This window comes from Patiria miniata, unplaced genomic scaffold (assembly GCF_015706575.1).
Source record: "Patiria miniata isolate m_02_andy unplaced genomic scaffold, ASM1570657v1 HiC_scaffold_23, whole genome shotgun sequence".
In the NCBI taxonomy this organism is placed as follows: Eukaryota; Metazoa; Echinodermata; class Asteroidea; order Valvatida; family Asterinidae; genus Patiria; species Patiria miniata.
This window is the reverse complement of record NW_024037062.1, coordinates 1110383-1127712: the sequence shown is the minus strand read 5'-3', so window position 1 is coordinate 1127712 and position 17330 is coordinate 1110383. Positions and strand designations below refer to the sequence as shown.

Below are 17330 nucleotides of genomic sequence, written 5' to 3'. Positions count from 1 at the left end.
AAAAGGATTCTTCCATGCACTTCGTTGTAAAGACCATCATCATGTTGCGGCCATCTTGATTTTTCCCCATTTAAATCAACGTAACCAAAGCGAGGCTGGAAGGAAAAATAGTCTGGTTCCTTTTTGCAAAAAAAACCAAAACCCACATTATCATTCAGTACTGTTATTGGATACTGGGATCATGACTGAAATGGTGGCAGCATGATAAAGGTCTATAACAGAACGTGTTGGGAGCCCATTTCATGCAATGTAGTTCGTTAAAATCAAACATAAAATTTAAATTTCGTTAGGAGAGGGGGGGGGGGGGGAAATCATTTTTGGAAGAAAAAAGGGGTATGAAATTTTAACGATCTAATATTTATCGTTTCGTAAGAAAAATGTTCCAGGGAAAAAAGAAAATATCAACTACGGACGAAAATATCAATTCAAAGACAGAGAAGAGACATTATAGAGACGAATACTAGGCCTATAGCTGCTTGTGTGCAAAATAAACAAAGAGCCAATAACATAAAATCATTATCAAGTAACACAAGAGCCGGTTTCCGGGGAATTATGAGGCTCGCTCGATCCCTGTCCAAATCTGCCGCCGTTCACATCTCGGGACCAGGTTCATCGTCGCCCGCCATCTCGGCACTCTCGTTGTTGGGAGTCGGTGCAGTAGTAGGGAGTTGCTTGGTCCGCTTCCGCCTGCGCAAAACGAGACCATAAAACCCCAGCTCATAATGGCATAATTCATAGTTCCCTTATACCTATCACATAATGAAACCACATATCGCCTCACAAGAAAACATTAAGTTGTGGTCGCAGTGCAGGCGTTGTGCATGAGGAAGTTTAAATAATCCGCCTTATAACCTTATAACAAAACAGCCAATGATACCTCGCAGCCTTATTAAGCCACGCCCATTGATAAGGTTTGACCAATCACAGCTGCCCAGGTGCGCGGGCCTGATGGCCTTATTCACAAGTAAACTGTTTCCCGGCCCCCATGCATAATAGTCCGAAGGACAATGGGGAAGAGAACCAGACTAATTCACAGGTCGGCCATATTGAATCTAAAGAGACGGTTAAAATCTTCAGTTTTGGAACTTGAAGTTTTGGAACGTTGCATTTTTGGGTGTCGCATTTTTAACCTCTGGCAGGGATCATTTTGATAGATTTCATGCAAGACTTTCATGCAAGACGGCGCTTGCTGTGCACTCGCACTTGCACTTGTTTAATTCATTTCTCGAAGTTTTTTTTTTCTTCACTGAAAATCCCACTCGAATTCACGTGTACGTGTAGATTCTGTAGATTCTGCGTAGCCGCAGGCACGTTTACCTACCTACCGCCCGACCCGGGGCGCCCTTCCCCATAGCCCAATTTGATGACGTCATCGTGTTTCATAGGTCACCGTACAAAAATATACCAAGAGTCCTATCTTCCCTTATAGGATCTTTGATAATACTAACCAGCAGACACCACCCACAGCAAGAACGACTACCACGAGGAAAGCGCCACCAGTGCCAAACATCATATAGCTCCGAGTATCAGCTGTAGTTATGAAAACAAGAAGATAAGTGAGCCCAATAAAAAGGGTTCAACTCTATGTTCCGACACCCCTATGATCCGACTGCACATATTCCTATTCCTAACCCTAACCCTAACCGGGAGTAACACAATCTAGGTTGTCGGAACATAGGAGTGTCGGAACATAGAGCAGTCACCATAAAAAGTAGTCCCCATAGTTATCTGGCTTGGCACACAGTCCGCATATTGGCTAGCCTATTAGGAGAGTATGTATGGGGGACCCCGTGCACCCCCCCCCAAAAAAACCCTACACCAATTTTTTTGGGTGCCTTTTAAAGTCCTTAAACACATTTTGGATGTTAACAGTAAAAAAAAAATCCGATGCTCTGGAGATATTATATGGCCGCCAAAAATAGTAAAAAACTGAAAAAAAACACGGCATATATCAGCCAATTAGTTTGATAAAAGCATAAATAAAATAGTTAGTTATATGTTTCAGACCTCAAAAACTCAATTCTGGTATCCCTTTTTGCTCTCATGCTTCAAATGCATGATGGCGGCCAAGATGGCGGCCAAGATGGCAGCCAATGTGGCTGCCAAAATTGAAAAAAAATTGAAAAAAGTCATTTACATGTATCAGCCAAATAATGTGATAAAAGCATCAATACATTTTTTTTGTTATATGTTTTATGTTTTTTACCCTCGCAAATTCATTTCTGGTACCCTTGTTTTGCTTTATGCTTCAAATTCAAAATGGCGGCCAATATGGCGACAAATATGGCAGCCAATATGGCCACCTAATTGGTAAAAAATGTAAAGACGTCATTACGGTTTGCGGTAACACCATGTGGTAATAACTACTGCTTTAGGAGATATTTAGTTCTGAAAAGAACTTGTCCTGCTTATTATTAACTTTCGCTAAGTAGTTTTTGTTCTGATAAGAACCGTCCTGCTTTTAGTTCTAAAATAACTTGTCTTTGGTCTCAACGTTTCGACTAGCCTGCTCTAGGCATCGTCAGGAGACTGAAGACTTAAGGAGTAGCATCTCCAACTCTCTTCAGTCTCCAGGCTAGTCGGGGACCCCCCGTGCACCCCCAGAACTAACCTACACCAAATTTTTCAATTCAAATTCAAGATGGCGGCCACTTTGGTGGCCAATATGGCCGCCATGTTGGTAAAAAATGGAAAAAGTCATATATCAGCCTAATAATATGATAAAATAGTTTTTAAAAATGTTAGTTATATGTTTTTGACCATCACAAATTCATTTCTGGTATCCTTTTTTGCTTTCATGCTTCAAATGCATGATGGCGGCCAAGATTGCGGCCAATATGGCCGCCAAAATGGTAAAACAAATATGGAAAAAAGTCATATATCAGCTAAATAATGTGATAAAAGCATCAATAAAATTGTTATATGTTTTTTACCCCCGCAAATTCATTTCTTGTATCTGTTTTTGCTATCATGCCTCAAATTCAAAATGGCGGCCAATATGGCGGCAAATATGGCAGCCAATATAGCCACTTATTTGGTTAAAAAAACTGGAAAAAGTCATGTATCAGCCTAATAATATGATAAAATCATAAATAAACTTGTTAGTTACAGTTTTTTTTACCCTCGCAATTCATTTCAAAAATCAGCCAAATAATGTAGCCATGTGCTCTCTATATAGAGGTAGAATTTCCTCGATGGTACATCTGACCTGTTCCACTGCGCTGCCATGTAATTGGCACGCTTGATGTGGGGTACCAGTGACTAATAGCTTGAAAAACATGAAAAGGGCAAGAAAAACAAGAAACTAACATTAAAAACCGAAGGCTACTTACATGTTGCTGGCTTTGGGGCTGACACAGGTGGTCGGCGTCTTCGTCTTCTTGAAAAGCATTCTGGATTTTTTTTTTAAGTGGGGAAAATGGCCAATCTTATTTGAATGTTTAGATTATGTTTCAAACTTCGAGGAGAGTTTTATTTAAAAAACGCTCAAAGAACCAAAGAAAGAAAGAAAGAAAGAAACAAACAAACACCTCAACACCCCAACGACTCCTCAAATCTAGTTTTCTTTTCAAGCAGAAACAAAATCCATCACATGCCCTTTAAAGATGCTACACACTATTTTTTTCGAGTATCAACCCGAAAAATAACATTTGTTTTCCAATTGCTTTTAAAAAGCAATACAAAAGTTATTAACTTTTGAATGAGACATCAACGAAAAAAAAATTAAAAAATTGGCCAACAATTACTATAAAAGGAAAAAATAATTGAAATATGTCGAATTCTTTGCCGCCTCGCAAATTCGTTATGATTTAAAATTTCATTTCGTTAAAGAGCGAAGACAGTATTCATATTAATTATTGAACTCTTTAACTCGACATTTCGATCAGCATGTCGGAAGAAAATCCGCATCTTAAGGAGATGTCCTTTTGGCTTCCCCCCCCCCCCCAAGATTCTTGGGACCCCAATCTCAGGGAAAAATGGTAGGGTTGTGCCGAATATTCGATCAATTATCAACTATTCGAATTATTTATTTTCGAATTCGAATATTCGGAGGGGCCGTCTACTTCCTGTTCCTTTTTTCTTCTTCAAAAAGCCCAGGCGAGAAGCAATTACTTGATCTACGTCTGAAAGAATATACCTACCACCAGGACTGGGTAGCAGAAGCACCATCAACAGGAATATGATGAGAACTCCCTGCTTCATCATGTTCACCAAGTTTAACCTCAGGTCACTCTTTAAAAGGGACGATCGTTCTACAATGACAGACCTTTACAAGGTGAAGAAAAGAATTGTAAAAGGACGTAAAAGTAGTAATTTTTCATCCTGTACACAAGTACTTCAACCTGAGAAACATTTAACTGTAAGCCTACTATGCAATTCAGTGATGTAGTGCCTTGATGCTGGGCCTTGGCCTTAAGGCTGCCTTAAGGCTGGATTTTACGGCCTTGGCCTTGGCCTCGAGGCTTGAGGGCAAAAGCCTTGGCCTTGGCCTTGGCCTTGAGGGTTCAGGGCCTTGCAATTTTGAGTCAAGGCTCTTCAAGGCCCATAGATTTTTTCATTTTCCAGATAAATCTGTTCGAAATTTTGCTGTTACCATTTTAATCGTATTACCATGGAGGAGGGAAGCACCCTATAGATTTGTGTGTTGGGCACACTTCCACTTTTGTAGCATCACATTTTGTTACCATTGTAGTAGATTTGCTGCAAAAATATTCCGTACACTTGTGGGGCTAATGAGATGATCACTTTAATTGCATATAACTATGGAATAGATCTGATTGGTTGTATATGTATCCCTGATAAGTGCTAAAGATTTGCATGTATCTGTTTTAGATAATGCTGATATTTCTGACCATGTTGGGCCAGCAAATAAAAATTTCCCAAATCAGTTTCTTGAATCCCCCTTTTGTTACACTTGGGAGAATTGTGTGTCAATATAGAAGTAAATCATTATTTTGTTTAGTTAAACCATATTGAAGACCTGAACTTATACTTTAATAGATACAATGCAGTCACAAAACGGTGTAGGCCTATGCGAGCATGTTGATTGCAAGTAAAGAAATGTTGTTCTTCGTAACGAGCAATTCGTGATGATAAGGGCGGATCCAGGGGGCCAAAAGGGGCCATGCCCCCCCCCCCCCAAAAAACCCCTTTTTTATGCGACGTCGTGATAAAGGCAGGCAATGAGTACACCACCATCTTTTCCTCAAAAAACATCAGTTAAAATGGTCAGAAATTGCCTCAAATCGCACCACAGAGCATCTCGAATCCAAATTTTTTTTCGGTACCCTTAAGCGGGCCCCGAAGCCCAAGCCGTAATTTTTTGACCCACTTTTTTGGGGGGACCAAAATTTCTTTGCCCCCCCCCCGCAAATTGTGTTCTGGATCCGCCCTTGCGTGATGATGTGTCACTCATGTGACTATAATTAGTTCTATATTAGTGGTCATTTCATAAAACAGGGCCTTGGCCTTGGCCTTGAGGGTTAAGCCTTGGCCTTGGCCTCGAGGCTTGAGGGTCAAAGCCTTGGCCTTGGCCTTGAGGTTCAAAGCCTTGGCCTTGGCCTTGAGGGTCAAAGCCTTTGCTCCAACACTGATGCAATTATCCTTCATTTGTGCAATTCCTTTGGTATTTTGACATATTATGATGCTGAAAGGGTTTACACTAGGACTAAAAAGGATGAGATACATGTTCCAGTGGAAAATAAAAGGTATTTCCATCAAATGCATTTGTACTCTTGTGCCGTGTTGTTTGTAAGGATTAGGACATGCACAAAATACAGTGAAAATCCCTTAGGGGCCATTCAGAATTTTCAATGTTTTAAAATTTCGACTTTTTTTCCAAATTATTTTGACCCACCCACCCACCCCTAATTTCGATTAATAAAAAACTGAACATGTACATGTACATGCACTTACATGTACATGTACTTGAACACCATGTACATGTGTGTCTAGTTCAGTGATGGCGTGAAGTTGTCGGTCTTCCTCTTTTGCACTGGTGACCTTCAGTTTTCTTGTGTTTTGCCAGCTGATATGCTGTTGGGAATGACAGGTTGCAGTTTTGGAAGCAACAAAGATGACCGTGTTTTTGTCGTTTTCTGGATGAGGTGGATGACATGTGACATACGAGGTTGTGCCTGTCACGTGAGGTAGCTGAGAAACAAATTCGCTCGTAACACCCCCCCCGCCCTGTTTGCAGGGCGGGGGGTACGAGCGAAAGGAAACATCAGGTTTAGGCAGACATCACATCACAGGCTGCGGTCCTTGTAGTCTTGGAGTCAAGTGGTTGAATAGTCCAGTTTTATAGCGATTGGATACACGTAGGCCTACATGACGTACATGTTTCATTTCTCGTCTGAAAATGAAAATTGTCGGTTTGTGTATTATGAATATGCATGGGCGTCGCCAGGATTTTTTCTAGAGGGGGGCAAAATTTGTTTTGCCAAAAAATGCTTGTATTTCTCAACACATTCTCGATTTATCAGTTTTAGAGGGGGGCAGGGACATCCCCCCCCAACTCAATAAATTTACACCTCTGTGTCTTCGCGCCTCTTTTTTTTTTTTTTTCTTCCTTTTTTTTGTGCGGCTTTTGTGCGGCAAGTGCCCCCCCCCTTGTCCCCCCTCGCGACGTCCATGTGAATATGATCAAGTGAAATTATTTGTACAGTATTTTGACCATTTCCCTCAAAATTGCATACATGTATTGTAATATTGTACATTTTTATCAATTTGCTAGAATATGTGATACCTCACCAACAAGTATCTTTTAACGAAATTCAATCAGAATATTTATCAATTTTTTAAAAATATTTTAGTTGTTGCGTTACTTGTTGGTGTCCCTGCCACACTGTACTATGGTGTAGCCGTGCGTTATGCACGTGGATTGTTTACTTTCGTTTTGACGGGGGCTTTACTGAATAGAGTCTGGTGACTGTACATAGAAATTTCTTTGAATAAAAGTCGAATCGTTCACTCATGTGCACTCACTAAGTGTTATGCAAAGCAGGGGCAGTGGTTCAAGGATATCTATGACGACTTGCAGAAAGTGTGCAAGAACGCGACTTGAATGCTTTTATATGTTCACAATACAACGACGCTGTTTAGCACTTTTCTCCACTACAGCCTGTGCTAAGAATTGTTGCATTTCATACGCCTCCCATTTATTTATCTGTCATCTGAAATCAACGCAAATTTTTCCCTACAAGCACAGAGAAGTATTCTTTCAGTGAAAACTTTTTTAAACGTTTTTTTTTTGAAGTCGAAAGAAGTCCGTGATGCTTATCTTTCTAACTAGACTGGGGTTTAGATCTTTACTAAAGACTGAAGAATTTCATGTATATTTTTTTCAGTGTATGTCAACCTAAGACTGCTTATGGTTTGTCGCAAATAATTATAAACGTTTAAAAGGAATTCCTAAAACTGCGTTTTATTACTTGTCTTTACTTCCAGAAACATGACGACATTGACGGCCCTTTTTCAAAGCTCGACTTCGTTTCCGAATTCGCTTTATCACATAAAGCTTTTAATGTTCCGATAATTGTTTTAAAAATAAATCGCTTGCTTCATATATCATACAGTTTAATACTTCTGTAAAAAAACATTGACTAATTTTAACCTGGAATCTTCAAAGTTGGACACCCAAACAGCACTGTTAGCAGGCGGAGCCGAATTGAGACCACGCCGCGTTTTGGAAAATGCCGGTAACGGTCGTCAAATTCAAACTAGTGCACGACGCAGCAAAAAGTTCGCCCCTCGTATACGATCCGAGTGCAAAATCGTCGTTGAATTTCAAGTTTTCTAAATAAAAGCAATGGATATTAATTATCAACTATTTTTTTTATTTTTAATAAGCAATTAGCAGTTAATAAAACATATATTATACTCGGAAATACTCTGACACTATCCGATTGTCGACGAAATGAATTCGGCAAACTTCGGACACTTTCGGAAAGAATTCCTCCCGTTTTAGTCACGTGATGTAAATTGTAATACATTGTATTACCGGAGGCTACCTGACCTAAGATTCATCAGGAATAGTCGGAACCTTTTGGTCTGGGAACCAGACTACGCAAAACGATGATCAACAAAATGTTGTGGAACAAAACGGAGCATTTAATATCGCTTTTTAGGCCCTAATTGATCGTGGACTAATGCTGGCTCTGAAAAGCCAACCACAAATTTGATTGAGGAAATAAAATAATTGGAAATCACAAGTTCATGGGGAATATTTCGTTTCATTTACAGTGTTCCATTTCCGTGTATGTTCAGCCATGATAGCCTGGCCATAGAGAGGTCTGTTTACTCTGGCGTGATGTGGTTCAAAATAGCAGCCAAAAAGGTTAGGGAAACTACCCTCGATGAGCAATAGGCATACAAGTTGGCAATATTTATGACGAACAAAAGCCCAAGTTCACGTAATCATAAAGTGGGTTCATCCCCATGGCAACGGCATTGATATTATAATTAAAGAATGAACCCGGCAGACCCAGACGGCACAAACACCTGATTTATTCCGAACCATCTCGCGTGCTTCCTCCCGCCAAATTGCGTTAACATGCCATAAACATCAGCGGGAGGGTGCATAATGAGAACAGCCAAACATTCGACACCTTTGGAGCTGTGTGACACAGTGAGAAATTTCCAGGACAATTGTGTGTACGGTAACCAGACGTACCCAGATTTTTAAAGAGGAAATTGCCGACCTCAAACTTGTTAGTGCCATATTTGGCAACTATAATGTGCGTTATTAGTTTAATTACACAAATGAACAGGTTAATTAAACATAGTACCATTGAAGGTACCTAAAAGTAAACATAGAAGACCGACAGACGAACAGAAAATGTTACAAAATAAGCATATTTGTCTGGATAATTTTTTTAGGGCGTTACCGGCAAGTTAACACAAACTTGGTGTCAAATAAATCAAGGGAGTTACTTTTCTTTGACTTTTCATACAAGTTAACATAAACTTTAACTGTATGACCTGCAGTGGCGTAGCCACGGGGGGGGGGGGGGGGGGGGGCGTAGGGGGCGACAGCCCCCCCCCAGTCGCCTCCCCCACTGAGATTTTGAGTTTCTAAAAAAATTATCATTGATCTACATGACGCCCCCATGAAATGTTCCCCCCCCCACTGAAAAATTCCTGGCTACGCCACTGACAGTACATACAGGGGACGAAGTTGGAAAAGAAACACGCATCGCGATATCGGAACGCTTGCGCGTAGTTCAGACAAGTCAAAAGATCTATCTTTGTTTTTTTCGTTTTTTTTCTTTTTTCCATGGAAAGTGAATTTCGATTTTCAATTATTTAGCTTGACCCACCCACCCACAATTTGGAAAAAAGATCGAAATTTTAAAACATTGAAAATTCCGAATGGCCCCTTACTGTGGTACTTTTTTGGTGTATACATGATGAAAAATGACCATTTTCTCAGCAACCCAAAGTGCTATTTCCAAGATTTCTTTTTCAGTATTGTTGTGGCGCAGGATTCTTTTGTTTATGGTCAGTGTGCTGTCCAGAGGGCTGAGAGACAATGGGCGGATTAGTATAGTGAGCCATGAATGGCTTTTGTTCGGCTTGTGCATACTTCGCGTACTTAAGATCAACGCCTTAACGTACTTAAGATCAAATTTCACCATTGGTATGCGTTGCATTGAGAATATAAGCGGGTATAGGCGGGGCTTTGTCCCCTATGGCTTTCAGCGTTGCATCAATTGTGGCATCCCCAGTCAGTTCTTTTGTTTGTGCAAATTGCGTAGCTTGCTTTTCTGGTTTTGCTGTTGGCTTTCCTTGTAAAAGGGCCACCATTTTGGTTTCAAACTCGTCACTTCTTGTGCAAAGGGTGTGCATGGCCTTCGTAACTTGTTGTGTATTAGCTTCTACAACTTTGATCAACGTACTCATTTGATTAGCCAGTAGAGCAATATTTGGGTCGGGTTTGATTTCTGGTTTGGGTGACTCATTGCCATTTTCCGTATCAGTGTATTCAACGGTTATTAACCCTTTTTCTGACAATTCATGTAGTTTGGATTGAAGGGGTGGTGTTTCATGGAAGTCGTCTATCGTTACATTGCCCTTTTCGTTTCCGACAGTAGTTATAATCTGAGCAAATTTTAACCCTATCCCAGGAAGAGTGGTTAGTTCTTCGGATGAAGCTTTGTTGATATTAATCGCCATGTTGTTACATTATTAGCCCTTACTTACTTAAATGAATTTATATTACGAAGAAGCTGTTATTTGGGCTGTATCGACAGCCGGTCACTTTCGATACTGCCAACGCCTTCTGTTGGAAGTGACGCTCAACAGTTGGAATACAGGTCAACTCGTACGCGAACCAACTCGTACGCGACCAACTCGTACGCGGGTCAATTCGTACGCGAACCGACTCGTACGCGGACCGACTCGTACGCGGACCGACTCGTACGCGGACCAACTCGTACGCGGACCAACTCGTACGCGTGAGTTTAGACGATTGGTTTAGCTCACATGGACAGATGAAATTAGGTTCGGTACGGTAGGTCGGCATAATTTTACCTTTTCTGAAAGGTGGAGATTTTCAAATTAAATGTAGTTGATTTTTGAATCCGCCAGTGCTACTTACAGTAGAAGAATTCTGCGTTTGTTTGTTTTTTTACAAGTTCGCTTGATTGATTGGGAAGTTGTCTTCGCGATAACCAGTATGATTGGTTCCCGCCGCACCGCGCACTGTGTATAAAGAATGCATGATTGAATCGCTGTAACCTGTGTATGCCGCGGTACAATTGCTGGTTGGTTAGACAAGTAAAATGACAAGAAAACACCGATATTTGCGAGGTCTATTGTATAAAAAGGAGCTACTATAAAAAAAAGGAATATAGCATCACGCATGCTTATACAGTTGTACGGACAGTGTCCGCCAGTTTTTTGCTTGGTTCAGATAGTTTTTTAGTCCTAATTATTATATATCCAAATAATATTTTGTAAAAAAAGAAAAAATGGGGAGTTGATTTTTTCATTTTTTGTTAAAATCATAATTTTATATAATTTCACCGGAAATGCGAGGTTTCTTGCCGTCAAATGCGATTTTCTTGGGTCAGAAAATTAATTTTTTGCTTGGGTCCGATAATTTTTTAGTCCTAATTATTCAGTATCCAAATTATATTTTGTAAATTAAAACAATGGGGAGGTGAATTTCATTGATTTTTTAAAATTAGAATTTTATTTAATTTCACCAGAAATTCGAGGTTGCCCTAAAAATATTTTTTTTTTCTTGGATCCGAAAATTAATTTTTAGCTTTGGTCCGATAATTTTTAGTCCTAATTATTATGTCTCCAAATTATATTTTGTAAAATAAAACAATGGGGAGGTGAATTTGATTTATTTTAAAAAAATTGAATTTTATTTAATATCACTGCAAATGCGTGGTGGCCCTGAAAAGGACCGATTGTGTTTTCAGTTAGTGCAATTGTCTATTCTCTCACTCCCAATCACACACAACGGTCACACATTGAACTACGGACTGCCCGTCACACTATTCCCAAATTCTTACCAACCATGCCAACCCAATCCTCGAAACCACTCCTAAAATGGCCCGCGTACGAGTTGTCTCGCGTACGAGTTGACCAATCCGCGTACGAGTTGACTCGCGTACGAGTTGGTTCGCGTACGAGTTGACCTGTTTCCAACAGTTTGACCTGATTGGCAGTATTAACGCAATTTAGGCTGACAATGGTTGTTATCTTTGGCGAATCAATTTTCATGTACCAAAAAACGCTGTACACTTTATGGATAATTTTAACAGCTTCTTTATTACTTACAGCACTATGTAATTATGAAAAATTCTCAAACATGTACATATCTAAACCAACAAAATATATTAACAACATGTCATTGGTTTTGACGAGTGTGGCCTCATAAGATATCTCTCAGCAAACGCGAAGATACATCGTTCATTAAATACTTGTCAACGAAATTTGTTTTTCTCAACAAACGCCGAAAAAATGTTCCAAAAAAATGATACTTCATTTGAATTACCGATTTATTCTCGTTGCCAATGTTGTATTGGCACCTTATTACCTCAGTGCGGGGTGCACGGCGGTGGATATGGAACGCCAAACGTACCAATTTATGATGTTACCGGGTAAACGTAATTTGATGATGTCGTCAATGCATTATGTGACGTAGTCAATGCATTATGTGATGTAGTCAATCCATTATGTGATGTCGTCAAGCTATTATGTGATGTAGTCAATCTATTATGTGATGTAGTCAATTCATTATGTGATGTCGTCAATCTATTTTGTGATGTAGTCAATCCATTATGTGATGTAGTCAATCTATTATCTGATGTAGTCAATCCATTATGTGATGTAGTCAATTCATTATGTGATGTAGTCAATCTATTATGTGATGTAGTCAATTCATTATGTGATGTCGTCAATCTATTATGTGATGTCGTCAATCCATTATGTGATGTAGTCCATCCTTTATGTGATGTAGTCAATCTATTATGTGATGTAGTCAATCCATTATGTGATGTAGTCAATCCATTATGTGATGTAGTCAATCCATTATGTGATGTAGTCAATCCATTATGTGATGTAGTCAATTCATTATGTGATGTAGTCAATTCATTATGTGATGTAGTCAATCCATTATGTGATGTCGTCAATCCATTATGTGATGTAGTCCATCCTTTATGTGATGTAGTCAATCTATTATGTGATGTAGTCAATCCATTATGTGATGTAGTCAATCCATTATGTGATGTAGTCAATCCATTATGTGATGTTCTCAATCCATTATGTGATGTAGTCAATTCATTATGTGATGTAGTCAATTCATTATGTGATGTAGTCAATCCATTATGTGATGTAGTCAATCCATTATGTGATGTCGTCAATCCATTATGTGATGTCGTCAATCTATTTTGTGATGTAGTCAATCCATTATGTGATGTCGTCAACCCATTATGTGATGTTCTCAATCCATTATGTGATGTCGTCAATCTATTATGTGATGTAGTCAAGCCATTATGTGATGTAGTCAATTCATTATGTGATGTCGTCAATCCATTATGTGATGTCAATCTATTTTGTGATGTAGTCAATCCATTATGTGATGTAGTCAATCCATTATGTGATGTAGTCAATCCATTATGTGATGTAGTCAGTCCATTATGTGATGTCGTCAACCCATTTACGTGGAGTTACTGCGTAATGGATTGACAACACCGCATAATAGATTCACTACATCACATAATTCGGGAGCCAGGGTGACCGTTTTAGCTGAATTTCGGCTAAATTTGACAGAATTTTTCGGGACAAAAACTAGTGAGACAGAAAGTTTAGCAGATCGATTTCGTTAAGGAGCAAGCAGAATTTTGTAAAATTGGTAATTTGACGGGAAAATATGGCAGATTTGAAAATATAGCCGATTAGTTTTGAAATAGCTTCAATTTGAAGCTGCCTGACTGTAAAATACTTATGCCAGTATAGACACGTGCAGTAAAAAAAATCAATTATTTTTTTAAAGGAAATTTTATATTTCTTTTGTTTAAGGAAATTATATACTGCATGTGAGCATAAGTGGTTATAATGAATTCCGTGTAATGATAGGTGATTTAGTAGATTTTTGTTAAATCTAGCAGATTTTGAAAGTACATCTAGCAGAATGCTGCCAGTACCTTACGGTCACCCTGGCAGGAACTATATAAAGGGATAGCTCACAGCGTATTGCATTGACCATACTCACGTGGAAGCGGCATGCAGGCGTGTGCTGCGTTAAAGTTGTGAACATGTGACTCTCGATATCAGACGTAATGTTATCCTAATTACCAGACACATATTACCATGAAGACTTTGTCTGTTTTTATGACACTTCGGACATTGTTATTAATTATAATAATGGAACACAGAACATGTTTAAATTATCCCTTGAGCCCAATGAAAAGTACCAAGCACATTTTGCTAAAATTAATTTCATCATCGGCGACGTCAAATTATATAAATGTCGTGTCTAGTCAGGTTTTATTATACGGCAATAAATTCGGTCAGCGCTCTTTTAAGACGCGCCTTCGGAGCCCTGTAGTTAATTTCTTTATCATAAATTCATGATGCACCGGCATGCTTCAATTTTGGAATGATTTCGTTTTCATCAAGAAAATGAGCCGTCTTGCTGTACGATGGAGAATATAGGTACAGGGAAGTGTATGAAGAGAGCCCTAGGGTGGTTGGACATTTTTAATAGTTTTACCAGATCCAGATGAACCTTGCTGAGGATGTGCTAGCTATCATAGCATCGCTGTTTGAGACAGGCATGCGAAAATATTATCCAGTGAGTTATTGTGCAACTGAGCAGAAGAGGGAATTAAAGGGAAAATACAACATTTGCAAACATCAAAAAATAAAACTACCAAATCATTTTGAAATACCTTGCTGGACTGTTAGTGAATGACAGTGTGCACCTGGTATACTGTCATTTTCAAGAAAAGTGGTATTTTTGTATCAATTTCCAACGCTGATCGGCCGATCAGCGTTGGAAACAACTGGCTTTTTTCCCCAAATACTGGCCCCGTGACCATCGCACTTGTTTGCAATCGATTACAAACCTATGAACGGGTACGAGCCAGCAAGACTGGTTCCCTGACCTTACAATTCCCCAATGTATGTAAACTGCTCTGTTTCTTCTTATATGGAGTCAGGTAACCAGACTACAGGAAAATGATAGTTTTTCTTGGTTTTTATAGCATTTTCGAACCCAAACCCCGCTCAAAAAAGTCAGTGTCACTATATTTGCTATATATTTCCAACCCCCCATTCCATCCATTTCTGAAAATTACAGCAAAAACAAATGATGTGTATTCCCTTTAAGAAAACAATGGTGGAAGGAGATTAAGCTTGTTGATAGATTTATATGAACCAGTTTATCTGTTGGAGACAGAGATCCAAGGGCAGGCTAATTAGGTTCACGTGCTCAAAACAACTGAGCAGAAGGGCGGATGGCGGATCCAGGCATTTTTGCAGGGGGGAGGGGAGTCGGAGGTCAGGGCCGTCAGGGTTTTTTATGTCCAATTGTTGTGGACAGGCGGTTATAAAAACTAAAACCTTACTGCCTGCAAGCTATCAGAGGGGGAAGGGGGGGGGGGGTAGGGACATACGCTTTAGAACGGCACAGATCATTACAGACTTAAATTTTCCATGTGCCGCGAAAGACAACGAATTATTTCAGGAATGATCGGTGGGTGGCAAAGTGGGATGGGATTAAGAATTAGTGGAACAAGAAAAGTACTAACAGGTAGTGTGGTTATAGATCAGTAAACGTTTGATTATGATCATGTATAATCCTACAAGACAAATTGAAAGTGCTGAATATGTCAACTTCTGTAATTAACTGGTTATGTCCCACCTTAGTGATCGTAGCAAGTATTGAGGCCTTTTAATATCAGATTGTCTTGACTAATAGTAATATACCTATGAACCGCTAACCGTGTAACTGGTCATAAACTTGTCGTGCTATGAAAGATTCTTAATACCAATTAACAAATTGAGATACATTCTGTATATATATTTATCCTTTCGATTAGAACTTTCATAAAAATAGAAGTATATTATTCAGATTAAAGAAAGAAAGAAAAAGCGCCTGGAAATTTAGTGGGGCCTAAATCATCTATTATTAAACGATATCCATTTATAAACACTGATAATCACATGCAGTTTATAATTTTCTTAAACAAAGAAATATAAAATTTGCTTTAAAAAAATTAATTGATTTTTTTTTTACAGCACGTGTCTATCCTGGCATAAGTGCTTTACAGTCAGGCAGCTTCAAATTGAAGCTTTTTCAAAACTAATCGGCTATATTTTCAAATCAGCCATATTTTTCCGTCAAAATACCTATATTACAAAATTCTGCTTGCTCTTTAACGAAATCGATCTGCTAAACTTTGTGTTTCACTCGTTTTGGCCCGAAATATTCTGTCAAATTTAGCCGAAACTAGTCAGCTAAAACGGTCACCCTGGCTCCCGAATTATGTGATGTAGTGAATCTATTATGCGGTGTTGTCAATCCATTACGCAGTAACTCCACGTAAATGGGTTGACGATATAATGGACTGACTACATCACGAAATAGATTGACGACATCACATAATGGATTGACTACATCACATAATGCATTGACTACATCACATAATGGATTGACTACATCACATAATGCATTGACTACATCACATAATGCATTGACTACATCACATAATGGATTGACTACATCACAAAATGGATTGACGACATCACATAATGGATTGACTACATCACATAATGCATTGACAACATCACATAATGGATTGACTACATCACAAAATGGATTGACGACATCACATAATGGATTGACTACATCACATAATGCATTGACTACATCACATAATAAATTGACTACATCACATAATGCATTGACTACATCACATAATGGATTGACTACATCACATAATGCATTGACTACATCACATAATGGATTGACGACATCACATAATAGATTAACGACATCGCATAATGGATTGACGACATCACATAATGGATTGTGAACATCACATAATGGATTGACGACATCACATAATAGATTGACTACATCACATAATAGATTGACGACATCACATAATGGATTGACGACGTCACATGATGGATTGACGACATCACATAATAGATTGACTACATCACATAATAGATTGACGACATCACATAATAGATTGACGACATCATCATATTACGTTTACCCGGTAACATCATAAATTGGTACGTTTGGCGTTCCATAGGTGGATAGGTTGAGTCTTGGGTGGGTAGCTCAGCACGCAGTACAGGGACTCAATAGACGTGTAGACTGTGTTGAAGTTACTCACAAGACTGCCACAAGGCCACAAGGCCGGCTGGCAGCTCAGAAGGCAGCCGCGCCATGCTTCAGTGACTTTATTCATGGAGATTTATATTGAAATACCTTTATTGTTATTCACATCAGTGATACAATAAGAACATTAAGAAATTACATTTATTTATAAATAAAACCATCTACGTTTTGTTCATTATCACACAGAAAACGTCAAACATGGACAAATTCACAAATGTACATACACCAAAGTAGCAGTAAAAAAAAAAAAAAAAAAGGAAGAAGGGGGGAACCTAGGACTCAGGCGTAGGAACAGGGGGGAACCCTGAAAGGGCCTGGCAAGGTAAAAAGGGGAAAATTCCACCATCTGGAGGGGGACAAAGCTATAAAAAAAAGGCAATTTGGAGGGACATGTATATTAAAAAAAAAAAAATGTGTTTTTTTTTTTTTTTTTTTTTTTAAAAGGGAGAGATTC

At 38.9% G+C, this 17330-nt stretch overlaps 1 protein-coding gene and 1 long non-coding RNA gene across 2 annotated transcripts; both read right to left on the bottom strand.

Annotated features, from left to right (window-relative positions):
- Positions 1–291: 291 nt before the first annotated feature.
- LOC119731195 lies at positions 292–12077 on the bottom strand. Its single transcript, XM_038204269.1, has 5 exons — positions 12056–12077; positions 4143–4267; positions 3333–3392; positions 1449–1530; positions 292–687 (listed from the first exon to the last, which is right to left on the bottom strand). The coding sequence occupies exons 2-5, from the start codon at positions 4204–4206 to the stop codon at positions 591–593; spliced, it is 303 nt and encodes a 100-aa protein (XP_038060197.1). The 5' UTR covers positions 4207–4267; positions 12056–12077; the 3' UTR covers positions 292–590.
- Positions 10626–11041, bottom strand: LOC119731196. Its single transcript, XR_005271439.1, has 2 exons — positions 10741–11041; positions 10626–10704 (listed from the first exon to the last, which is right to left on the bottom strand). It is a non-coding gene; the product is annotated as an uncharacterized LOC119731196 (long non-coding RNA).
- Positions 12078–17330: the final 5253 nt, after the last annotated feature.